Raw genomic sequence first — 26,451 nt, 5'->3', positions numbered from 1 at the left:
GGGCGGTGCGGGTTCGTGCTGCTGAGTTGCTTGGGTTTTTTTTCTCCAGTAGCGGTCGCAGGCGAATGAAGAAGTTGAGCTGAAACTGCGAACACTTCATCCCGGCACTTAGCGGCAAAACTCACCCAAGAGAGGAGGACGCAGGTGAAATTAAAAAAAAAAAAAAAAGAAAAGAAACCCACTTGGTCATGGGGAAATCAGGTGAGCAAATGCCTTCGTGCAGTTGGCTGTGTGTTCGCACAAAGTCCATGCCTGGTTTTGTGCTTGGAAAGCGTTGCTAAAGCGTTCAGTGGCTTTCCTCGGAGAAGGCTGCTTTCATTTGTGCATGGTACTGCCTGGGAGGAGCTTTCTCCCTGACAAAGGGTTGGATTGAAAAAAAAAAAGAAAGGAAAAGCGACCCCCCTCCTCAGCCTGCACGATGTAGAGGTAGTTGTATTTCATATACAACTTGGTAAAGTTTGTATTTTGTAACTTAAAGTACTTTTGCTTTGTTGTAAAAAATGGCTATGAATCCTGTAGCTTTAAAGTTATTTTGTGTCTTGCTGTGGGACAAAACTTATTAGCCTTGCATATAAGCTGCAGGATGCTTCGAGGGGGGTAAGCTTTATCACCCTTCCTGTCGGAAGGATTTAGATGTAAGATCTGGTTACTATTTAACTGCGGGCAGAGCTCCTAAGTCTCTCCCCAGCTGTGCACATATTCTTTAAGCCTTTCCCTGCTGCTGCTTCATGTGCTGTTGGTTCCTTCCCCACTGCTGCTGGCTGTCTGTGTGCCCTGCTCAGTTTGGGCTGGAGAGACTTCTCCAAAGCTGCCAAGGAGCCAGAGACCTTCAGAAGGGAGTGCTCAGTGCCCCGGGTTTTCTCTGCCTTTGTCCTGTTAAGGTCACGAGTAAAAAAACTGTCCTGAATTTCTGAAACAGCTGTGAAACTGGATGGGACTTTTTGTTCTTGTTCTTAGGGCATTGTTTCTGTCACAAATCAGAGCCTAGTGGCATGTTGTCTGTCTGTCCTGTGTGTGAACAGCACATATAGGGACATGCTCAGCAAAACCTAGTACTTGATTAACTCAAAACTTTAGGCCTCTTCAGAGAAACTTAAGGAAAATCTTTGTGTGAGTAACACTTTAAAGGGCCTCCGCATGGGTGCACTTTTTTTTTTTTAATTTTTCTTTATTTTTAAAGGTCAGCTTGCTAGATGATGCTGCTCCTGCGCCTGCAGCCGCCGCTCCTCGGCCTCCAGGGCCTCCACCCAGCCCCGGCTCTGCTGCAGCTTCTCACGGCACTGAGGCACCTCCAGCTCCAGGGAGCCGACCCTGGTGCACAGGCGGCTCTCCCGGCTCTCCCTCTTGCCCACCTCCCTCTGCAGCCGCTCTCTCAGCTGTCGGTTGCTGCTCTCCAGCTCCCGTTTCTCGCTGTCCAGCCCCTGCAGCCGCTCCTGGGCCTTGCCCAGCGCCTCCAGCCGGTCCCCGAGCTGCCCCCGCAGGTCCCACGGCGGCCGCTTGGAGGCGCCCTCGGAGCTCGTGCTCGTGGCAGAGCCTGCCCGAGGAGCAGCTGCCACCGATGCCGCCTTGTGAGGGCCATCGTTCTTCCCCGCGGCCGCAGCGGGGTCCTGAGCGGGGCCTTGGGCGCGGCCTTGGCAGCTCCGGGCCCGAGCCCGGTCCGCGATTGTTTCTGTTGGGGAGGTGCCACGGGCGGCCCCTCGGACGGGGTCCGCTTGTCCTGGGCCCGGCCCACCGGCTGCCGCGAGAGCTGCGGGCGCGGCCCCGGAGGCGCTGCGGGAGCGGCCTGAGACTGGTTCATAAGAGACAAAGAACCGAGCTCTATTCATGCTAACCTTCTAAGATATACATTAAATAACCTTGTTGCCATCCAAAAGCCAATTCTACAGAGGCCTATTGTTATTTGTCACGTATGCTCTACTGCTTGGGAAACTTCAGTCTGAGGCCTATACTTTTTTAACCATTTCCTAAAAACCCTCTAACTTTATGGATTCCAACAGATGAGATCAGAGCTGTCTGCAAATATGACTGTAGAGGGCTTACTAGTATGATACCCAGTCCATACAAACCACCTGCTTTTTTTTTTTTGGCAAAGTCCAGCTGCCAGTGGGTGGGTTTGGCCTCATATCCTGACAGCTAGATTGGGATAAATAACCCTATAACAATTTAAATAAGCATAGTTGCTGTGAAGTATCAAGTTCAGCACTTCCCATGCTAAGAAGTACAAACACCAAATCAGTGTAGACATGACATTACATTAGCATTAGCAAAGCACATTGGGCAAAAGCAGTAGAGATGCTCCACTGTGCATCTCACAATCCCCAAAGGAATAAAAATCTCCTTTTGTTTTAATGCATGAAAATTGCTGAAACAGTCATAAGGCAATTACCATGTTCATTTTTTCCCCCTGCACATGTATTGCTGTGCATTAATTGATTTTTACAAACTTAGGAACAATGGCAGACCAGAAACTCCCTTTGCCAAGGCTTGGGTAATGTTAGCATCCTTAAGTGGTTATACAAATAGAACTTGAGATCTAGGTACGTGTTAAGAATGTTTTCTATTTGTGTCATGCTTTTCAAACCAATGTTAAACTAGGTCCAGGTTATTGTCTTTGAGCTGTGTGCAATATTTTTAGATGAATCATAAAACTGAGATCCTGTCCTGACAATTGGTTTATTGACTAAATCCCATCTGCCCTTTTTAGTTCACTGAAGTCTTCAAATTCCTGTCTGAGATCATTCAGTGTGGTTTGCCTTTGAATGGGGAGAGCAGCTGTTGCACAGGGTATTGCTTCCTCTGGGTTTTGTGTGAAATACAAAATGTGTTCCCACTCTAGTACTCTAAAGGTGCGATGCAGGCAAGTTTCTCTGTACTGAGGTACACGAAGGTGTAATAGGTTGCATGACAGATCTGTTTGTCCTCAGAACAGATTCCTTGCTCCTCTTCTGGGTCAGAAAGGTTAAGGCAGAGATTTCCTGAAGGGCTTATTTAAGGATGCTCTAATTCATGACAAGTGGGGCCACTACTTTAATATAAGCTAGCAGTTTCTTTAACCTCTTGGTTTTGGTAAATCTCTCTTGAAGTCTAAGTATCCCCACACAAAGAAACCTGCTGTTGGAAATCTCAGTTCTTTGGTAAAAGCTCTCCAATAATGTTGTATTACTAGGTGTTAGATTATATTTGAAGCAGTGCTCATTCCAAGTGTCAGAGCTAGAGACAGCACTCTGTGTTTCATTGGATAGAGCTGAGTGTTGAAACCATCAGCATCTCTGACTCAGCTTTCTTCCCTGAAAGCTACAGGCTGATGAAACCAAATTCATACTGAAACTTCCTTGCCAGGGTTAGACAATGCCTCCCGTGGTCATAACTCCTGCAAAACTTAAGCCAAACTCAGAGACCGCTCTGCCCTCCCCCAGGTGTTATCTTTTCAGATACCGTTTGGATTAGTTGGAGATGCAGGCAGAGAGCTCTAACCAAGAGCTCTAACCAAGAAGACAGGGACAGTATTTCTGCAGGAAAGGAGGGGATGGGGAGCTGGCAGCTCTCGGCTGCCCTGCTGCTGAGGCTGCCGTGCTGGCAGGGCTCTGAGCCCGCTGCAGCTGTGCGCGGCCGGAGATGGACGGGGTCCTGCAGGCAGCCCTCGCCCCACGGGGGACATCCATCCCTGCCAGCAGCTGCAGGCGATGCTCAGGACAGCAGCTGGCTGCGAGCTCCACTCCTCCGCTCTGGAGCACGTGGATTTCTGCTGAGCAGTGGGAGTCTCTGAATAGGCTGGGATGGTGGTAGGAAAGGCTGCTGAAAGTCTTGTTTCTCCCACTTCCCCCCGGGTTCAACCTCGCGGGGGAAGGGAGCTTGTCCCGCTCGCTCCCTGCGGGGCAATAGCTCTCTTTACTCTGGCAAGTGTGTGCAGACGGTGTCAAGGTCGGGCTCAGTAAATACTGCAATCATTTTACAGAATTTGGTTTTGTTGTATTTTTCTGCTGGTTTTCCTTTTTTCTGCCACTTCGACAAATGTGGGCGGGACTCCAGAGAAAGGGCTGGGAGTTACCCACTGCTCTGCGTGTTGAGTCAGTACAAAAAAAAAAAACAAACCAAAGAGGGGCTGAGAAAGGGTTTTGAGAAAAGGAAAAGAGACAGGAACCAGACTCAATGCAGTTTTCCATGCTGGTTTTAATCTCATTTAGAAGCATGTGCTGGGTTTTTAACTCTTCAGATGCATCTTCAGAGTACAGTAAAAAGGACTGTTGTGTTTTCTGCAGAACGAGCTAAATCTTCAGCTGAAATGCTGACTTGTATTCAGCATCCTGGTAAGAGACAGCCATAGCAGGTCATGACAAAAATACAGGCATACTGGGCAAGTGGCCTGTTTGCTTTCTGAGAAATCAGATACTCCCAAGCTGCCAAAATGAGACAGTTATGCTGGCTGGTTTTACAGGACTGGGAAGATGGATTGTTGTGAACTGTTAGAAACTCTGCTTTTGCATTTGGTAACATTGGGACATTTGCAGAACTTGCCAACACAAGTTACTGTCTTTTTCTTTACACCAGAGCTGAACTGGAGGTGTGGTGGGAAAATGACTTTTCAATACCAAAGTTAATTCAATTCTTAGTCCCACATCTACAGTTGCATGTAGAAGACATTGATTGCTGGGTTCAAGTTCAATAAGTAGCGGAGAAAAAAAAGTCTTCCTGGAATGTGTCAGGTTTTGGCAGTATTCTGAGCCCAATTTTTACCTGTCTGTTGAAGCATCAGGGTTTTGGTAGGGGAGGAGAATGCAGCAGCCCCCCCATGCAAGAGTGGTTGCTCCTGTCAGCTGGTAGATTGTACCCTTAGCTCCTCATGTTCAAGGCAGATAAATACTGAAACAAGTGGGCAGGGCTCAGGAAGAATAAGATAGAATGTGATGGTCTGTAGTAACTGAGATACCTACCAAGGTTTCCAATGCTATTGTGCTGTACATTAACAAAAAAATTTTAAAAAAAGATTGAGCATTAAGACGGAAACATGCAAACCCTGCATTTTCTATCCATACAGTTAGTAGGGTCTGTCTTGCCTAGGTTTGAATTTGCTTCTGTTGATGCTCTATGTGCAGGAACAAAAAGTATGAAAAAACAAGTATTTTGATTTTGTTTTGTTGTTTGTTATTTATCTCAGCAGGCCAGAAGACTATGTCAGAGCTCTCGTTCTGTAGTGGCTATGCTGTTCTCTGAAAGATAAGTTGGAGTCTATCTCTGTTCTGTTTTTACAGGCAGATCTAAGCAAGTTCTGCCCATTCTGTGAAGGTCTGAACAGCAGCCAGAGCTGGGCTGGGTGGCCCTGCAGAGGGGGATGAGGTGGGGCTGTGCAGGGGCCCAATTTCCCTGGTGCAGAACTGGCTCCTGTGCAAGTAGGTGAGAGGAGGTGGTAGGAGTCTGGGGTGTTGTGTAGGAAGACAATATGAGCCTGTTTAGGTCACTGTAAACAGTTAATGTGTCCCTGGAAATGTTCAAGGTCGGGCCAGATGAAGCTCTTAGCAACAGGGTGTAGTTGAAGGTGTCCCTGCTCAGTGCAGGAGAATTGGACTAGATGATCTTCAAAGGTCCCTTTTGGTCCAAACAGTTCTATTATTCTGTGATTTTTTGAAATAAATACCTTTTTGGAAAGTTTTTGAATTGTGAGAGCTAGAGTTTAACCTGTTGAGCAGAGGGCTAAAAAACAAGTGGTGTAATTGATTGTATATGTGAGTAAAGAAAGATTTCTGTGCCTCCCTGCTTGACTTTGGGTACTGGATGGGTGTGTTCACACACATCAGTGATCAGAAGAAATGTGCATGGCCGTATTTCCATGCCTCAGGGAGGTGCATAAATAAACATACTTTGAGCATTGCCACAGCTATCTTGGACGTCCTTGGCAGAAAAGCAAGGTGGGAGGATATTGGAGCCGATGAGGTTAAAACTAGTTCAGGTATGCTTACCCCAAGCCATGATAGAACATGAATGGTAGAGGTGTAAAATGCAGGAGCATATCCCAGGAGATGTGGGATTGCTCTATCTCACTTTGATTCTTGTTTGCAAAATTCTTCTCTTTCCAAAGACTTTGGTTGGCACCACACAGCCAGCAGTGCTATGGAAAATGAGTTTGGCACTGGGTAAAAACAAGGTTGTGTCTGTTTCTGTCCATCTACAGAGCATAAGAACATGCAGCATCCAAAATATGAATAGAAAAAATGATTCAATTTCAATTCAATTACTTCTGTACAATTACTCAAAACAACTGATGTCTGTTGTTACTCATTAATAAATATAGTTGTGCCTTATTTTCTTCAATAAATTTCTGTAATTATAAACTCTAGGCAGACACAGCACTGGGGAGAGAAGAGATAGAGAAGATTACATGAATTGCTTCTCCTGCAAAGTGTGATTCTAACATAAACAGGTCACTTGTGGCTTTGTGTTTGGAAGTGCGTGTGCCCTAGGAATTCTGTGGCAGTTGGAATTAAGAATAGGAGGTCTTTCTGATGGGAGAGTCTCCTTAGTCTTTTTGAAAGGGATAGCAGCATACACATTAGCTGCCTACAAATGTTGTCTCTGTGGCTGTGTGGCATGATTACAATCTTCAGGTGTCCTTCCTGGCAGAACAGTAATAAAAACAACACACTTGATTTTCTTTCATGCAAAGCCAGGACTGGCTGCTCTGGAGATGATGAGCAATCAATTCCAACCTTATGTAAGATGAACGCTCCATGGAAGGGAGCTGGCTGTTTTGATTGTTGGTCAGTTTGGAGGAGACAGGAGCTGCAAGGCAAGGACTTCTCCTCCCACCCTTGCCTCCAGTGGAAGTGAAAAGTTGCTTCTGTCAGTGCTCAAGACCACAAGACTGCTGATTAGTGCTGCTTGTTTTGTAAATGTCTGTATCACAGAAGGCTCTGCTGCCTCTCAGAGCTGTGCAGCCTCCAGTTTACCAGGTGTTCCTTTTTAATCAGGGCAGTCAATTGCCTCACTGTTTATAAAAGGCCTTAAGTGAGGAAGTAATCAGCACTGTCTATTATAGCAAGAATAGGATTTGCAATCAAATAGTGACATGACTAATGTCATTGAAGCATTATTGCATTGACAGCTTCATATTCTCAGGCCACATGCCCCAAATTGTGTGTGGGGGAAAAGAGTGTGTTACATTGTGTGGCTCAGGTAATGCAAGGTTATTAAGTTACCAGTTTGCTGTAGAGCAAGCCCAGATATTCAAATGAGTGGGGTCCTTGTCCATCAATGCAGTTAACTCAGACATCTCACTGTTGTCCTGAAGCTCACCCCAGTGATAAGCAAGTGTGTGAGCAAATTCAGGCAAAAGTGGATGCTGAGAAAGATCACAGAAATTCCTCCCTGAAGGCTCTCCTGAGCTGAAGAGAAAGCTATTTTGAGCAGCAAACATAGGAATGTTCCAGGAAACTACTCCCATTTAAACTGGTATCTAATTATAGCTCCCAATTCCTTTAACTTCCATCAGCAGTACTTTCTCTTCTAACTTTTAGTAAGGTTACAGGATAACTCAGGTTGGAAGGGAAATCACGTACCAGCAATTATGATATCTCTTATAAATGCTTATTGTATAGGATGGGGACCTTGCCCCTTTTTTGAGTTCTTGATTGTGTAAAAGGAGACAAGGAAACCCCACCCAGGATACAATACTTTCTAAACATAGTATTATTAAATCTTTCCTCCAGATTTATACATGGTTTCATTTCTTCTGTATATTTCCAAGCAATCAGCCAGTTATGTTAAAGAAAAAGGGAGTTTAACACTGGAGGAGATCAGTTTTTATGGCTGGAAATAATTCATGAATTGGAGTGTCAGATCCATTTTCCTAAATGACATCAAGCATTAAGAGCCAGTCTTGGAAGATGTTACAGTCCCAAAAGGGGGGCAAGAAAGTGCAGTTAAATATGTGGAGAAAGAAGCACGGAACATTCACTCCCTGTTGCTGCAGACCCAGCCAGCATGAGACCACCCTGAAGCATTTGTGGCTTCAAGCCAAAGTGCTGAGTCAAAGTGCAGTGGAACATAGACAGTCTTCTTAGCATTTCTCATATCAGTTAGACATCCATCACTTCTCCATAGAAGGAATGCTATTCTCACAGTGGGAAGGATTCAGCTAGGGATGCTTTCCAGAGAGTTACATTTCCAGGGTGGGTAAAGATTAATACTCAGCTCTCTTAGAAGAGTCTAGATGCAAATGTGGTCTTTAGAAGCTGGAATCTCTTTTACTTGAGATTTTTGTTTGTTTCCAGTCAGTGAATATGCTTTGAGACATTTGTCACAATAGAAGTATCACTTACCTGGGACAGTAACAAAGGACTTTTTGATGTAGTTACTTTACAGTTCCCTAAAGCTTCTCATTCCAATTAATTTTTTCCACAAACCTGTTGGGCATACTAAAAGCTGTATTTGCTGCATTCTTATTCCATAACCCACTCTGCTTCCAGGGTAGAGTAGAGCAGTTCTGCAGAATCAAGGAAGTCTGAAGGGATTTCAGTTTTAAAGCAGAGCTTTAAACTCAGTGTTTAAATGATTATTTAATTACCTTTTATGTGTTTTCTATCTACTTTGCATCTCTCTTCTCTATGTATTCTGGCACTTGGCTTCTGTTGTGGTTTAAGCATGGTTTTCTCCAAGTTAGAGTTCCTGCTGAAACCTCCCCAAATGATGCACTGCTCTCTCAATCTCCTCTCCCCCTTCCCATGGGTGGCTGGAGAGGAGAACTGTAGAAACAAAAAGTAAAGACTTGTAAGAACAATTTACTGGAAACAGCAATGAGAAACCATTTACTGGAAACAGGAAGAAAACAAACAGCAACAATATTAATAGAAAAATGTACAAGACAGGTGAATGATTATGAGTGTAGATCAACTAGAGGGGTGTAGGGCTCTCCAGAGAGACTTGGAACGGCTGGACAAATGGACAGAATCAAATGGGATGAACTTCAATAAGTCCAAGTGCCGAGTATTGCACTTCGGCCATAATAATCCCCTGTACCGATACAAGCTGGGGATGGAGTGGCTGGATAGTGCCCAGGTGGAAAGGGACCTGGGGGTGCTGGTTGACAGTCGATTGAATATGAGCCAGCAATGTGCCCAGGTAGCCAAGAGGGCCAATGCCATCCTGGCCAGTATCAGAAATGGTATGGCCAGCAGGAACAGAGAGGTCATTCTTCCCCTGTACTCGGCACTGGTGAGGCCTCACTTGGAGCATTGTATCCAGTTCTGGGCCCCTCACTTTAAGAGGGACGTTGAGTTACTTGAGCGTGTCCAGAGGAGAGCAACGAAACTAATAAGGGGCTTGGAACACAAGCCATATGAAGAGCGACTGAGGGAGCTGGGGTTGTTCAGCCTGGAGAAAAGGAGACTAAGGGGTGACCTCATCACTCTCTACAACTTCCTGAAGGGTGGCTGTAGTGAGCTGGGGGTCGGCCTCTTTCTCCGGGCGACAACGGATAGAACAAGAGGACACAGTCTCAAGTTGCGTCAAGCTAGATGTAAGTTAGAAGTAAGAAGGAAATACTTCACAGAAAGAGTGGTCAGAAACTGGAATCATTTACCCAGTGAGGTGGTAGAGGCATCATCCCTTGAAGGATTTAAAAAAAGACTGGATGTGGCACTTGCTGCCATGATCTAGCTGAACAGTTAGAACATCGGCTGGACTAGATGATCTTATAGGTCTCTTCCAGTCTTGAAAATTCTGTGATTCTGTGATTCTGTGATATGCAAATGCTCACTACCACTCGGAACCTAAAATAGCTGATCGTGCCACACTACCTTGACGTGGATGAGACCCCTTCTCCCATTCCTGGAAAATCATGAGAGGTGATAGAGAATAATCTCCAGGTCCTAGCTGTGCTCCCTCCTGGCTATTGCAAAAATTAGCCCTGGCCTGGCTGGAAGCAAGATAGTTTTTTTCTGCCTGGGTTGTGGGCCTGAAAGAGTACCATGGAAGTAACATGCAGTGTCCTATTAATAGAACAGCAAATTTCTAGGTATTTATTTCTGGGGGAAGATTGAAAGGTGGGGTCATTATCTCAATTTACTTCTAATGTATGCATTGGGTGAAAATTTTGAGGCCTCTGTCATGATTCAAAGAGAGATTGAGACAGACATAATGGTACCTTTCTCTGTAGGATTCTGAATGAGGTTTGTTTCATAGTAACATAGGGCAATCTGAGTTGGAAGAGACTGTTGAAGGTCCTGTAATACAAACCCCAGAGCAGGCATATCTTCAGCTACATCAGGTTGCTCAGAGCCCCATTCAACCTGACCTTGAATGTTTCCAGGGATGGGTTATTCACCACCTCTCCGGGCAGCCTGTGCCACTGTTCCACTACCCTCATCATAAAAAAATTGTTCCATACATCTAGCCTGAATTCTTTTATTTTAAACCTATTTCCCCTTGTCCTATCACTACAGACCGTAATAAATTGTCTGCTTCTGTCTTTCTTATAAGCCTCCTTTAAGCAGAGGCCACAATAAGGTCTCCCCAAAGCTTTGTGTTCTCTAGACTGAACAGTCCCAACTCTCTTTTGTTGATAGCATTATATATTAATTATTTGAAGGCTAAATAGAAAAACTTAGTATTTATGGAAAGTAAAACATTACCAGTGAAAATTAATCCATAAACAATAGGACAAAAAGCACTGAAAAGAAACAATTCCTCTGGAGATTGATACAGGGCTCATTTTTGAGTCACCAGGGTGGATACTTAGGCATAAAAATATATGCTTGTTTTGCTAGTCATGTGTGTGCCTGCTATAATGCTGTGTGTCCTGAGTGCTGAGGTAAAGGCTACCCACAGCATTTCTGCTGTGTAGGAATTTGATGCTTTGTGGAACAGTTCACTGTTACCATCTTGTGGCTCCACAAGAGCAGTGGAGGAGGTGCAGTTGACAGCTGCAAAGGTGATGCAGGGCAGCTTGTGTTGTGGAACACACATTTGGGTAAGTCACCACTGTTTTGGTGCCCAAACTAAAGTAGAAATGGCAGGAGAAGACAGCTCTAACAAGAAGGTATATGGATTCAGGCATGAAGAGCTCTTCATGCAAGAAAGACTGAGTAGATTGGCACTGTTTAAAGACAGTAAGAATAGAGAAATAGAATTCTCTGAAAAACAAATGTGATGGGAAAAGGCAACCTAGACTCCTCTGCCTATTTTTCCCTGTCACACAAAGCTGATCAATGAACCTGGAAGTCCAGGAGCATAACAGCTGTAAGGTATGCTCTGTACCACATCATAGCCTACAATTTCATCGTCACATGCTGCCATTATCTTAGCCAATGTTCCAGAAGAATAAGAAATAGAGGCAAATAATTGAATATTGAGGAGCAAGCAACTGTATCTAATACCTTCAGTTTTACTTATTAAGGTGTGTAATGATTCATGACCAAACTTAACTCTCTGGCCGTAGAAAATAATTTTTTCTAGCAGCTTAAGCAGCTTACATGAAGGGAAAGAAGTATGTCTCCACAGCTGTTTGGGAAGCTGTTCCCATTTGGGTGGGAGCCTGAAAACTCCCATTAACTCTCACTTTTAAAGCCTGGCTTCTCAGTGTATGGAACACTGGTAAAATGGAAAAACTTAACATGCATTCTGAAACAAATCTGAAATATATCTGGCACTTGGGCGTCCCTCTCCACACATCATCAGGCATGGGAAGAGCTGTACAGAGGGAGGTGGTTAGCACATGAGCTTGAGTCACAGAAGATAAGCTTTTCTATAGCAGCCACCTTTGAGGGGAAGGGAGGATGGAGGCTCTCCAGGGACAGCATAGCAGTGCCTGTTGCAGCTCGAAGCAACTCAGTTTTGTCCATGACTTGTTACTCTTTGTAAGGCAGAAAGTTTGTACAGAGCTACATTATGCAGTATTTCTGTTAATCTATGGACTAAGCACTGACAAAATCTGTATTTCAGTTGAGTTTTTTTTTAAATTAGAATTTCAATTTGATGTTGTCATTGAGAGCTAATTTTTTGGATAGAAACTTCCATACTTGCAGGTCAGATTGTTTATCTACTATTTCAGTGCTGAGTGGGTGAGATATTAAGTCTAGGTGATAACAGGCACAAGTTTCGCATGGTCTCAAGAGAAAAAAAAGTAGTCTGGAGTATGTGATGCAACTTTCAAAGCTGTGTTTTTCAGTGTCTTTAATTTGTAGGCTGCCCTAACATTTCCTTGTTGGAAGCTTGAACCCTCTGCATTAGGGAAGGGGGTGAATTGGGTAGGCTTGCTTTCCTCAGTGACTTCTAATAGATGCTGTAGAAATTGGTACCTCTGTAACAGAGCAGATGAGAGGTTTAGGACCCTTCACTGATAGAATCGGCGAGCTGTGAGCAATGGTAACAAGATTGATGGGACAGGTTCATTAGCAAAAAGGAGTTTGTGTGTTTGAATACCAGAATGCAGGTGCCTGTTTTCCTGATGATGTGCAACTTGTGATACACAAAATTGAGGGATAACTGAAGAGGAGGAAGGTGGTGGGCAGATGTCACCTTGTTCAACAGGGCTTCTGTGTTCTACCAACAAACGGATACCAAAAAAGTGAGCCTGAAAGCATGTTATGGAGAATATATTAGATATATGTCCACAATGACACTTTCATCAGGAAAGAGCCAACCCAACTTCAGACTGTGTTCAAAAGATTTAAGGTACTGCATGAAACTGTAATGGCTTTCTTGTGTGCATTGGATACTGAGATTATTTTAGGCTGCTGTATTATCCCAGTGCTATTGAGGAACTGGAGAGAACTCCAAGAGCAGCCTAAAGCATGAGAGTAAGCTGAGTAATCACCTTAGGAAAAAATTCTGGGGGCAGTATGTGCAAACTGACAGCTCTGTTGTGGAGAAAGTGCATCATTAAAAACAGTGGAAGAGAATATAATATAGCAGAGAATGATTGATTTTAGTTGTCAGGATCAAGTAGTGAGAGGAAGTTGAGAAATCTAAGGTTAATAACAGGAAACTCTTTCTAGTCATAGAATCTGTTTGGGTTTCCCAAATGCCTTACAAGGAAAATTATGGTAGTCATGCTAACTGAGATATTCAGCAATGAAGCTGATGAATCATTAGTAAATATAAAAACCCATGCCACAGAGGTTGTTTCTTTCCTTACCACTTCCTGTTTGTGAACATTTATTTGTCTTGAGCTAAATAAAGGTGCATTTTGAGATTTCTATGAATTTGTACTATAAAATTAATTAGAAGAATGGTGCATGTTTCCAAACACTTGCGGAAATATAAACATTTTAGTATCTTCATTCTCTTTAGGTGGTGCCCTGACTAATACAGACAATTCTTGCATGGGATAATCATTTGCATTTTTAATGCATCTCCTTGGAGGAGTCATTTGTTGCTTACTCTGAAATTGGAATGGTGATGAAGTGCACTGAGAGCTTAAAATGAAAGTCAGTCAAACTGATTTTGGTTTTAAACTGACACACTGATTGACTAACCTTAAGTCACCTTGCTATTGAGGAAAGCAGTAATGATCACAGTTTTCTCCAACCTTTGGTGAGTCTGTAGCTTCCCAATGGGAGTGTCTGTCAGAGTTTGGTTTTGGATGGAAGTCAGTGGTTCCTTTCATCCTGCTGCCAGGTAATGACGGTGGTACCCCTGTGTTCTTCTGTCCAGCGTGCACCAGGGCTTGGGTTCAGAGTGTGCTTTTTCTGTTATCACTAATGTCTGTATTTGACATACCTTTCCAATTTTTTAATGTGCTTTCAGCTTCCAAACAATTTGCTGAAGAAGTCTTGAAAGTACACAATGACTACAGGAAGAAACACGGAGTGCCCCCATTAAAACTCTGCAAGAAGTTAAACAGAGGAGCCCAACAGTGAGTTCAGTCCTTTCTTTTCTCTGAGATTTGTGACACTTTTATCTGTTAGGTTTGACTGTGTTTACTGCAAAGATATTTGCCTTTTGACATGCTGATAACCAGTGAAGACTTACTGAGTAGAAAGTGTGGGACTCTACTCTTTCATCCCCTCTTTTACCATCATATAGCAGTAGTAGAAATTCATTTTCACTCTCACTGGTTACATGGACACATGTGGTCACAACTGTACAAATCTTTCTTGGAGCCTTTTTCAGATGTGGACCACATCTGTCTGCACTGGTAGGTGTCCTCTGCAGAGGGCAGTTGTCTAAAACATGCTTCACCACCACTTCTGTCAGATGAGAGATTGTCATCTGTAGGAGACAATCTAGTCCTGCTGAAATCTTGGTGATTTCATTTTTTTTTTTTCCTTGAGACACCATTATAACTGGATACAGTATTTCTAAAACGTGGAATGCTAGTGACTCATTCACCAACCTTGTAATCTGCAGGGACTTTCCTTCTGTTCTTCTAAGTGTTTTCTTTTTTTTGGTTCTGTTTTTCATGCTCACAGTGAGGAAGAGATTTCATTGACTTGTCAATAGCACTTGTTGAGTGTCAGAAGTGCAACACTCAGTTTGAACAAGTCAGCTTGTATGAATAGTTCAGATTATTCTATCAAATATGCATTGCTCCACATTTATCTCTGAGTGTGCTGTTGCCCTTGCTGGGTATTTTTAGATCCTTCAGAAATTCTTCACAACCCTCTTTGGTCTCAGCTGATGCCCTGCTGCAATGAACAACAATAGGAAACCTCTCTTTGCTTGAGGTCTATAACTTAACTTGTAAGAATTAAAAGACATGAAATTTAAGAAATCTCATATTTTTCAAGACAGATTTTGCATATTCTTAAATTAAAAGAAGAACTTCACCTTTTCTTTGGGTATATTCTATATATAACCTTGGTTGGTATGTATTTGGATGCTTTTGTCTCTGGGTGCTTTTCTCTGCTTCTCTACCTGAGTTGAAAATGGTATGTTTCCTACTATTTTCAGGCCCAGTCATTGTGACAGGTGAACTGACTATTGGATTCCTGCTTTAACATGAGATGAGTCAGCCTCAGCAGGTGTCTGTTTATCTCTGACTGTAATGAAGCATAGGATGATGATCTCAGATGAAAATCTCATGCTTTCAGCTGCCTGAGCTGGAGTGGATTAATCACCTTTTGTCTCAAATCCCTGGCAGCTTCATCCACCTGCAATGTGTACTTAGTCTCAGTCCTGCCTCTAACTTGGGATATGAGGGTCCTGAGGAAAATTACAGGACTGTAGAGATAGCATCTAAAGATCCTCTAGTCCAGGATCTAGCAAACTGACAACTGACAAGTTTTCATTATTTCTAAATTAATGGATGTAGCTAATTACTCTTATTTTTGTTTTGGTGGGTGGATTAGGGCAGAAGGAAATTAGAACCTAATGACTGCAGTGCTAGCTTGGGTCAAAATGTTCAGCTGTACAAAATTCACGTCTCTGGCAGATGCCAGTAATTCACGATTAGGGAAGGAGTAGGAGGACAAAACAAATGTGATCCTTCCCCCATTATCTTCCTCTGGAAATTACAGATTTATCCTGGAAATTACCATTTTCCTAAGCAGTAAGTTGTATCCTCATTTATTTGTTGCTGTTGTTTAATATGCTGTGAAGATTCCTCCCCACATCCAGACACTGAATTTGCCTCTCTTTTTTTCAAACTCACATGTGCTTTGGTGCCTGCATTGTCCTGTGGAAATGAGTTCTGCTCCACAGTGTGGAAGAAGAGCTTTGTCTCACTCGAATTTTAAATCTATGACCTGATGACTCTGTGTTGCCACTATAAGAAATAACAAATGGTTTTTCCAATTTCCCTATCTCTGTACTGAAGCCTTTCCAATGTTGAATAAACAGAGTAATTGCTTTACCCATGATGTTGTTCTTAACCCTATTGTTCTAAGAATATAAAATACATCCCACATTCGCACACATGTCAAATTCTATAGAAACAGGGCTGCTTATCCCTGTGTTGGTTTACACAGTTGTTGTCAGAGTCTCCATGTGATCCCCTTGTCTTCCACCTTGTTGCCTGGTACATTGCTCTTTTTTTCTATTTGACTTTTTTTCTTTCATTTGTAAATGTAGGGGGTTTGTGCTTGCTTTGACTGAATTACCACTTCTGGTTTTTTTTCTAGTCTCCCTGAGAACATTTAATTTACTCCTGTGAGTGACCTAGAAATACAGGAGGTGGCACCTGTAGCAATTGCTGTAGGTACTTCCCTTTCCACTGGCAGCTGTGGCTAGGGATGGCCGTTGGATTTCCAGGTGCTGGTTAAAATGTGGTGGAAGGGAATCTGCCCTTTGATTTCTCCTAGGCCCTTCTTGGAATTTATACAGATGCTCATGAAAGACAGGGAAAATGTGTTTTTCCTTTCCCTAACTCATTGATCTATGTAACCTTAAAGCATCTCTGTCCTCAGGGCTTTGCAACTTGACTTAAACCCATCATCTTCCAGCACAATTCCTTCCTTGCATATCCTTCTCTTCCTCCTGTTCCTCCTCCTTTCTGCTCATTGCACCTGTGGTCCCTGACTCACGTGTCCCTTTGCTAGGTATGCAGAAGAACTGGCTACCACAAGAGTCCTCAAGCACAGCTCCGAGTCTGCTAATGGGAATTGTGGAGAAAACCTAGCATGGGCATCTTATGACCAATCAGGTGAGCTCTTTTCTCTTGTTGTCTCACAGACACCTGATAAATGCCTTATCTCAAGTACTTTGGGTTGTATCTGGTAGCAAGAGTGCTGGAGTTTCCTCTGCTTCAAAAATGTATCCAGCATAGCCCAGCCCAAGCTCCCTGGGGACAGGCTGGTGGTTTGTAGTCTCCTGTGTGTCCTGACAGCAAGAAGCATATGTGGGAACAGAGGGCGTAAGGGACTGTGATGGTGTGTCCCTTTGGAAGGAGGACTTGGCAGCCACACTGCTCCCTGTGTCCCTGCTGTTGAGCTGTCTTTAGTGGTGCTTGTGGGTCCATGCAGGAGAGAAGGAAGTTGACAATGGCCCCTACTTCACCTTTGTCCTTAGTTTGTCTCAGCCAAAGAGAGGTCTGCCCACAGCCCAGCTGTGGTCAGGGAAGTGGAAAAATGTCTCTTGCACACTGCACAGCAGTTCCTGTTTGTGGGGGCAAAAGCAGGGGACTGGACACCAAAGTAACAGTGGCTAATGTCCTTCCACTAATATCTTCCACTCTGTCAGCAAACAGCTTTAAGCTCTTTTCATTATTACATTTTTGAAGACTATTTTGCTCCATGTATTTTCTGATTGTAAATGCAATTTGTAACTGGGAGCCTTTGGTTTGGGAGCCCCAGGAGCTGAATTTTGGTCAGGCTGACAGCCTGTAGTGAGCCCTCAACTGCAGAGAGATTCAGCAGGCTCTTCCCTCCTGCCTCCTTCCAGTGAGCAGGGCTCATGCCTCAGCCTGCTGGGACAGCAGGTGGGATGTATTATAAGTGACCACTTGCTTTCTTTATTCTAATCTACCCCTGGAATTTCCAGCACAGCCCCAAAGAAACAGAAGCTCATTTCTGTAGGCTGCAGGCTCTGTTTGAAGGATCTGGAAATTTTAGTGGGTTTTAGTCCCAGGGATGCTGTTTGGTTCCTCTTCAAGTGCTAACTCTAGCCCCAGTTTTCCTGTTGAAAAAGAAACCCATGGTGGAAAAATACAATTTGATCTGCTCATATTTGGCATTCTGTCCTTTGCAAGGGTGTGAGGAAAGGATTGGGAGCAGCATGGGAAAACACAGATGTATGGCAGAGTTTGCATAGTGGCTATGACTCACTGACTGAGCTTAGCTCTTTCTTGTTTGTGTTACTGGCCTGTGCTCCTTCCCTTGAGGTTAAAGCCACAGAATTCCCTTTTAGAGAGCTGGAAACATAACACACAAATCCTTCTACATAATGTCTGTGTGTCCTTTCTCTGGATGTGGTCTGTTTTCTTCAATGCACAGTTTCCATACATAGCTTTCCAGTTTTGAGAAGTTTTGCTGGTTTTTATCCACAGGATTAAATACCATGTTGAGCAAATTAAGCTACATCTTCTTTTGTTCTGTGAAACATTTCTACTTTTCCAATGCAACAGGATCACTCAAAGTACCAGAATGAGAAAGCTAGTTCTTCAAAGGAAGTTATTTTCTCATCTAGGCTTCGTCTTCACCTCTGTGGAGTTGGTTCATTCTTCCTCTTTTTCTCATATAGTTCTCTCTGGATAGTTAATTTGTATCCTGCTCAATGAGGCAGAAATTTGGATTAAGACATCCATTCAGGGGCTTAACAAAGGCAGGCAGTGTCTTCTGGTTTCTTTCCCAGATAAAGCAAGACTCAATAAACCTCTAGAATACTCTGTATTCTCTCTCAGAAAGTGATGGTGTTGTTTATTTTGGCTCTTGCTGAGTTCTGTAATAATGCCAGAAGATGCATTTCTTGTTTCAAGGAAGGCTTAAGCTTTCAACTATAAAGCCTTCTAATATGACTTCTCTCCTGGTATAAGAATGCCTTGAATTCTATTCAGGATTTTAGAATTACATAGCCTAAAGCTGTTGCTAGAAATATGTTTATCCCTGTAATCCAAGAAAGAGGAGTTGACAGCTGTTTCCTCCCTCCAGTCCTGCAGGAACTGCTCTGTGGCAGACTTTTCTTTGTCTGTGTTCAAATAAGTGAGCTGTCATCTGCCACTAATGCAGAGACTGCAGCCTGCCTCGGCAGCTGTGCTATGTCAGGCTTCAGGGTGCCTCATCTCATTTCTCTTGTGTTGGGGGGCTGCAGGCAAGCACTGGATGTCTGAATTCTGTTTGGGATGGCTGGTGTGACTGAGAAGAACCTGCCCTGTTGCTGGTGGAAGCACTGTGGTTTATGAACTCTAGAGAGAGTTTATGTTAAATCAACGCTCTTTCCCCTTAGACTGGTGGAAGGAATGTTGTGAAAACTTAGTTTTTAAGTGGATCACCAAGATGCTGCCCATTTGCAGAGAAATATGGTCTGTGTGATTCTGTTACAATGTTTTTGGCAATTCAGTGGGATTACTTGAGGATTTAAGCTTTCTTTGGTATAAGGAGAAACAGGCTGGGCCCAGAGAAGTTTAATGTCGAGGGGAGCTGTATACAGGAATAGGGCTGCCACAGCATTGTGTTCCCAATGGTGAGGCTGGGAATGTGTGTCCAGTCTTGCACAGGCTGGGAATGTGTTTCCAGCCTTACACAAACACACATATATCATGGACATGTGTTTATGTGCGGAGCAGGACAAACAGATGCAGTCAGTATTAAAATGAACAGCACCAGTGGCCTCTTCCTCTTTCCTTTTCCAGATGATGCCAATATATGTTCTAATATATATTACTGGAGTATATATAAGTAAATTAATATAGTACATCAAAATACAAGTATCTATTGCTCAGTAAATTATTTAAAAGTAGATATAATTTTTATTCTATGGTGTTAAATTACATATGTTTATATATTTATATATATATATATATATATATATATATAAAATAGAAATATAATTCCAGTGTGGATCCCAGCAGTAACTGAGCTCAGACACTCAGTCTGCCCAATAGCTGTCCCTGGATCCTGATCTCACCAGTAGCTTGCACCTGGACATACCCTGAGGCTGCAGTTCCACTCCAGTCACCAGCACAGTACATCTCATATACACAGGTCCCTGGCTGCTGGCCAGAACCCATCCTGCAATGGCCATTCACTTCTGCAGCTCCCCCAGAGCACTTCACCTGCTCACCAGCTGGTCCCTCTCCTGCTTTGCTGGTGCTCCAGTTGCTGGCACCACACAGAGGTCCCTGCAACCCTTGGTTGGCATTCACACCCTCAACATCTACACAGAATGGAGCTCCTCACCCAGGAGAATAGCTAAAAATGACATTTAATGAGATAACAGCACAGCTGATGAGATGCAGAGTATGGCCATGTCACTGCTTACATGCAGTGACCCCTTGTTAACAAGGGGGACATTATTTAGACATTATTTATGTTAGTCCTGCATCTGGACTGAGCCCACACGGTCACTCCTCTGACCCTCTAAGGAAGCTTGAGGCACAGTCAGTGTGCCCACGTTGCAAGCATGTTGCTCCTGTAAGTAAAATCAAACCACTGTGCTGGTTCTGGTCCCAGTCTTGGGCAAAACTATACTTGGGCATTAGTTCAAGGATTGTTGCAGCAAGTTTTTACTTGGGCAAGATTGTCCATCATGACTGAAACTCATTAGAGTGAGATTCAGCCTGTTCTGAAATGAACATCTAGAAAGCCTAGCTGAGCAGGTCATCAGTGAGCTGCCTCTCACTGGGACAAGGGTGGAGTCAAACTGTGTTTCCATAGTCAAACTGTGTTTCCATAGTGGAAGTGTTGAAACTCTGAGTGTAGTTTACAGCAGTGCAAAGAGGAAGGGTGATAAAAAAGCCCAGAAGAATATTTATTAATCAGTTCCACAAGCAGAGCAACGGAAGAGAAGCTGCAGCTCCGACTGCAGGGCAGATCCATGTGCCTCTTGAGAGGAGTAAACTTTATCATTTCTGCTCTGATCAGGAATGAAGAATGTGAGCAATTTCTTTTCTGTGTATTTTTCCTTCTGACTGGAAAGCATTGTGAACAGCAACCAACTTCCTTTGTTTTGGGGGAACTTTGGGAGCAGGGGGAGCTGTTTTCAACAGAACATTGTAAAGCAATCCAAACAGACTCTAAATATGACTGCATCATTTATTCCATAATACATTTAAATGTAAATGAAATATCATGGTCAGTTTTCTGAAACAATAAGTTTGAGGATGCAGGTTGCTCCTAAAGCAGGTAGGCTCAGGGCACTCCTCAGCCTACCTGCTCAGGAGTAGGTGACTTATGACCCTTGTGCTGTTTTCTCTCTGGAAGCCTGGAGGTCACTGGGCTCAAAACAGGGGTTTTCCTTGGTCAGCTTTCCTATGTGCCAGCTGTCACTTTCAACACTGGTTTGGCTGGTGTCCCACCAGGGCACTGTTTACTGCTCTACAAAGGGCAAAGAATCAGAAGAAAAGTATTTCAGAGGAAAGAGAGACTGTTTAATCCCTAGGTACCTACCTGTCTTCTCACAAGGTAATAGCTTCCACATTGGATTCCCCCTCACTTCCCGTGCCATGTGACAGATACCATTCATTCCCTTCACTTACAGGACACTTCTTTAACATGATTTCAAGACACAGTTTGTCAAAAGTTGCCTAGTCCTTTGGTGACCTTCTCTTTTGCTGGAAAAAAGCCAGTCTTTATTTTCTCACAGTTTACGAGGCCATGACTCTTTTAATTCAAGGATGATGACAGCAATGCTATGTAATGATCCTGCATGTGAAAAATGGAGAATAGTGATCAGCTTCTCAGCTTTAACTGCCTGGCCTCAGTCAGTTGAAAGCTTTCATCCTTGAAATCTGGGAATTAACACATGATAGACTGTGCTGTCCAACTATGCTCATTGTTTTTCAGATACAGGACTGAGGCAGTCTTACCTGATGCCATTGCTATCTCCCTTGAATTAAAGCAAACAATTTTTCAAATGATAGTATTCTTTAAATTAAAAGCAAATTAATTATGAAGATATATTGTGTTTGTCAAAACTTCCATCTGCCCTGCATTACTTGCATTATGGAGATTTTGAGTTCTGTCACACGCAGCCTAGGCACACTTCTCAGAGCTACAGTAAGCAGAGTGGGGGTGACTTTCTGTTTAAATACTGTTTCTACCATATCCCACTGATACATTACCAGAGGGAATAAAAAGCTGGCAGCAGTGAGAATGCAGTCCTACATCTGCTAAAATCCTGCTTATGTAGTATAGTCACTTCAGCACTAGTACACGTAGAATATATGGGCTTCATAAGGCCTGATATGTTGCCAGTCACCTTCTGTACTTCTGTTACACCCAGCTTACCACAAACCCATCTAAATCCTTCACAGCTATGAAATCTAGAGTGGGGCAACAAGATCTGATTGGTTTGTTGTGTGTTTTTTTACTATGTGCTTTTTCTTTTCCCCTTGTATTGCATAAAGGTCACTATTTGCACTTTCTTTTAATCTTCATTTTAGCTTGAGTGTGAGTAAGAAATGAACAAATAAGTAAGTGTAACATACTTCAACCATAATACAGGTCTACTGGGTTTGTTTTTCCGGTGCAAGGAGAACAAGAAAAGAAGGAACCAATTGTTATTCCTGAAACTTTTACTTTGGGAGGCAAGAGATATTTTGTTACCTTTTATGTAGAAAAAAAAATATTTATTCTACTAAGCACCATTCCTAACAACCAGTGTGGCATATAAGTTCATAGTACTTCAAGTTCATAAACCTCTCTAAAGATAGCATTTCACTGAATATTTGCTTATCAGCTAGGGCTCTGACAACCAGCTTGCCAGGCTAACACCATCATCCTTTTAGCTGACTTCAGTCATAACAGACTGAAGTTTAAAGAAGTTAACACAGTGTCTGACTTCTAGAAGTGCACAGGTTTAAGACTTTTTGCTGCAAAATAGCAAAGCATGACTCATTGCTCTTCTGCAGCCAGCAGTCCACCAGGGACCAGCATTCTTCATGATGTCAGGCTTAACAGCTTTGGCAGCTTGCTTTGAAATCTCCTGCCCTTGTGTGGATGATACATCCTGGAATGCTAAGCAGAAATTTAATTATTGAGGTTTCTCAGGGAAAAACCTGACCCCTTTTGTCCCCCCAGAGTTTGGCACAAGAATTTCCTAACAACCAGTAATGGAAAACAAGTAACATTTGACATTTGTCTGCACTGCGTCTCCAGATTCTGGTCTGAGCTACATCCCTGGCTGTAGTCATGGTCCTCATACAGCTGTTGTCAGGCAAAGCCTTGGGTGGAATGAGACAATGCTGGACACACAGGCTTCCACATAGAAGCAGCTCCTATGAATGAATATTTGAGGTATCCGTGGTAGCCCAGATTATAGTGCCTCAAAATGGACCTTCACAGTGGCTTTAGTGCTAGGTAGAAACCACTAAAAAAAAATGAACTCAGAAATCAGAAATATTCAGTGTTGGTGAGAACACAGGAAACTAAAAAGACATCAGAAATTTAACTTTTCTTTGGGTTACCTGGAGCTGGAAGGGGTAAACATCCACAGGTGTGACTTTTGCTTAGAAAACCTGGCACACTTAGGCATTTTCAAACACATTTCAAGAGGAAGAAGAAGCTGGTGAGAGCTGTATGTATAAGCCTGATGACAGGAGCACTTAACCAAGATGAGGGAGATGTGCCTTCATTACCTTCCAAGCTAAAAGTTACAGAAGATCCTACTGGCCAGGCTGTAAGTGAGCTACACTTTTCTGTTTATGTCATGATTCTGCAGCACATTTCTTTTGTCTTTCAGGAAAAGATGTGGCTGACAGATGGTACAGTGAAATAAAAAATTACAGCTTTCAAAACCCAGGGTTTTCTTCTAGGACAGGTAAGTTCAGAGTGGAAACTGTCTCTTCAAAAATGAAACTTCTACTAATATGCTAAAAACTGACAAAAGTGTAAAAAAAACCTGAAAAATTTGAAAATAAGCAAAAGTTGTAGGGTTTTTTCAGTACTGTATTTTTCCCTTGACTTCAAAGTTTTGAACAGGCAACTTATTTTTAAGGTAAATTAATTTGTATGAAATACTGAATAGGAATCTCATAGGAGTCTCACTAAATGTACTGTGTTTTTGTTTACATTGACCTGTGACTTCTGCTGAATTATATCACTCCACTCACAGAGACCACTTCAGCTAAAATTTGGAGACTGGGAACAGGTTGTTGGCTGCATATTAACAACCTAGTGCAAAATGAATGTTGTTCCTAAAATAATGCTCAAGCAGAGAGGTACCTGACCTTGTTTCAGATTAAGAAAACGACGCTTTTCTCCCTGACTTTGGGATTTGCCTGTGCACAGTGGGAACAACAATGTGGGGGTGGCTATTAAACTAGGCAGAAGAAGCCACAAAAACAGTGGGGTTTTTGAAGAGCTGCACATGCAAACACATGGGGGAGTATGAGGCAGTTTAAGCAAATGAATAATAGTCACTCCCAGAACTGCTGTTCACACTGCAGGGAGTACAGACTGTGATATCTTTGTCAAATTTTACATCAGATACTTACCAAACTACTCCCTCCACAACTCTCCTGCTACATGTTCTTATTTGGATACAGAACATGGAAACGGGAATAGTAGTGTGAAAACAAATCAGGTTAGGGGTTTTCAAGATAAAATGCTACAGGTAGGGTTCCTTTTCATGTCCTTCTCATGTTACACAAAGAAGCAGCTGTTTATTGTCCTTTTTTCCCCCAGCACCTCAGATGTTAAAGGAAATGTTACAGATTTAGTATCTAAAGGGAATGTTTACGTTTCTCTCTCTTTCTTCAGGTCACTTTACAGCAATGGTTTGGAAGAACACAAAAAAGATGGGAGTTGGAAAGGCATCTGCTACTGATGGCTCAACGTTTGTGGTGGCTAGATATGATCCAGCTGGAAATGTAGTAAATCCGGGCTATTATGAAGAAAATGTTCTTCCTCCAAGAAAATAACTATTTTTTTTAAGGTAGTCTTATTGCTTAATGACAAGTGAACCTGGATTTGCACCTAATAGTGTTGAAATGAAGCCCAGTTCAATGAAATCTGTTTGATACTTCTGTTCATGTCTCAGTGTGGAGGAAGCAATTACATTTTGCTTGAGTCAATCTGCACATCAGGCCCCTGCTGTTTCTGAGGGGACCTCAGGTTATTTGAGGATGAACTATAAGCAGCATTTCTGAAGGATAACATGGGTCATTTTTTTTTAATTGTTTGCATGAACTCTGTGTCAGCATGTGAGTAAACACATGTTGGATGTCTATTTTTTTTTTTTTAACAAACAAATGTATAGCTTTCTGGAAACTGAAGATACCAGCTTGTAATTATATTATGTACTCCCAGCTGTCCAATACTTCTTAATAACTGTACCTTAGTTGCTCTGTCTTTACCTCCTGCTGTTGTAGGACCCTACTCTCTGCAGATGGAACACATGCAAAACTTCCTGTATGAAAGGTACATGTGTAAAATGTAGTGGAATTCAGACCTGTGTGTTTTTATTAAGAGGATCTTGCAGAACACTAAAAGGCTGCTGGCAAAACTGTGGCCAGCAAGCAAGCTGTAACTAATGCATGATCTAAAAAAAAACCCTAAAATTTTTTAATCCCATTTTAGATGCTGATATGTAAAATATGTTTGAGATGAGTATATTTTAAGTTCAATGTGCATCCTACAGTTTACAGTATGTACCTTGTATTATAATCAAATTGTTTACTTCCATTACATAAAAATAAGATTCTACTTTTTTGATATTTATGCACAAAAATGTTTCTTTGATGGTGTACTTTGGATTTTGTTTCTCAGTAACTTATTTTTATTTCCTAAGGAATATCTTTTAAAGGTGTCGTGCTATACAGGCAATAACATTCACAAATCATCTCATCTTCTTTAATAATGTAACAGTAGGGGTATTCACATTGTCATAATTAAAAGATGTTTGCTCTTTATTAATATTATTCAATAATAGTACTATTTCATGTGCTGGATTGATGCCTTGAAAACAATGAAGATTTAATTTCCTTAAGAACAAGCCAAGCAAAAATTCTGGGGACACTCTTTTCTCTGATTAAATGTGGATTGGGCCATTTTGGCCAGGTTCATATATACTCTGCTTCAATTTGGGGGCTTGTTTTCTTTGTAAAAGTTTCTCTTGACTTTTGCTGGGATTCTATATGCCATAATCTGGTTCATGGACAGTGCCATTACAGAAATATTTCTTTTTGTTTACACAGTTGTAATAAACTGCACTCTTATGGCTTGATTATTTGTCACTGTGACGCTGTTTGTTACAATTTTTTTGGTGTAACCAAGAATTTGACACACATCATGAACAACTGAAAAATAAATATTTTTGAATATGAACTACTCAAGCCTTTGCTGTTACCTGATTCTTTGTTGAATAATCATCCAATTTTATTTCCAGGACATTAACATATGACATTATTTCTTTTCTAACACGGGGGAAATAAAAGCAGCAAGTATTCTAGTCCAGGAAAGAAAGAAGAGAGCTTCTAAGAGAGGCTAAATCATGCAGCAGATGACAAATCCTCACTTGATACAAAGACTGAGGGAATGGTTGAGGCTGAGGAGCTGTACCTCTTTCTCTCCCAGCGCCTGCTTTGTACCTTGTTTCACTCTCCTGCTCCCTCTCCCGGCTGACGTGTTGTCAGTAAAGAAAACCCACTCGACTCCCACTCAGGTGTGTGTGTGTGTGTTTCAGGAAATGCAGCCTTGGGGCCTTCCTACCCTCAAGCCCTCAGCTGACAAGAGAGAGGGGAATGAAAACAGAACTTTCTATAAAAAATAACAGGCTTGCTGCGACTGACGTAAAGTTAAAAGCTGATGTTAAAGAAATTGCCAGTATTAAAGTACTCTGGTTTTTTCCCTAACTTTCAGGCTATTGGCCCTATAATTCCTTGCATGATTGATGCAAAGCTGTACATATTGTAATTGAGTGAGTCAA

The 26,451-nt window shown here is 42.5% G+C and overlaps 1 protein-coding gene across 2 annotated transcripts; it reads left to right on the top strand.

The window, feature by feature from the left end:
• The first annotated feature begins 25 nt into the window (after window positions 1–25).
• On the top strand, window positions 26–24,764 carry GLIPR2 (GLI pathogenesis related 2). Of its 2 annotated transcripts, XM_058807297.1 has the most exons (5): window positions 26–201; window positions 13,738–13,846; window positions 16,470–16,573; window positions 23,266–23,343; window positions 24,285–24,764. In XM_058807297.1, the coding sequence occupies exons 1-5, from the start codon at window positions 189–191 to the stop codon at window positions 24,443–24,445; spliced, it is 465 nt and encodes a 154-aa protein (XP_058663280.1). In that variant the 5' UTR covers window positions 26–188; the 3' UTR covers window positions 24,446–24,764. The 2 variants fall into 2 exon arrangements, with proteins under 2 accessions (XP_058663280.1, XP_058663270.1); XM_058807287.1 differs by lacking the exons at window positions 26–201; window positions 13,738–13,846; window positions 16,470–16,573; window positions 23,266–23,343; window positions 24,285–24,764 and adding exons at window positions 286–635; window positions 1,181–2,063.
• Window positions 24,765–26,451: the final 1,687 nt, after the last annotated feature.

This window comes from Ammospiza caudacuta, chromosome 1 (assembly GCF_027887145.1).
Source record: "Ammospiza caudacuta isolate bAmmCau1 chromosome 1, bAmmCau1.pri, whole genome shotgun sequence".
Lineage (NCBI taxonomy): Eukaryota > Metazoa > Chordata > Aves > Passeriformes > Passerellidae > Ammospiza > Ammospiza caudacuta.
The sequence above is the reverse complement of the archived record's forward strand: the minus strand, read 5'-3'. Positions and strand labels throughout refer to the sequence as shown.

Coding starts and splice junctions, on each gene's coding strand:
- GLIPR2 (XM_058807287.1), top strand. CDS start 1,194: ATGATGCTGCTCCTGCGCCTGCAGCCGCCGCTCCTCGGCCTCCAGGGC.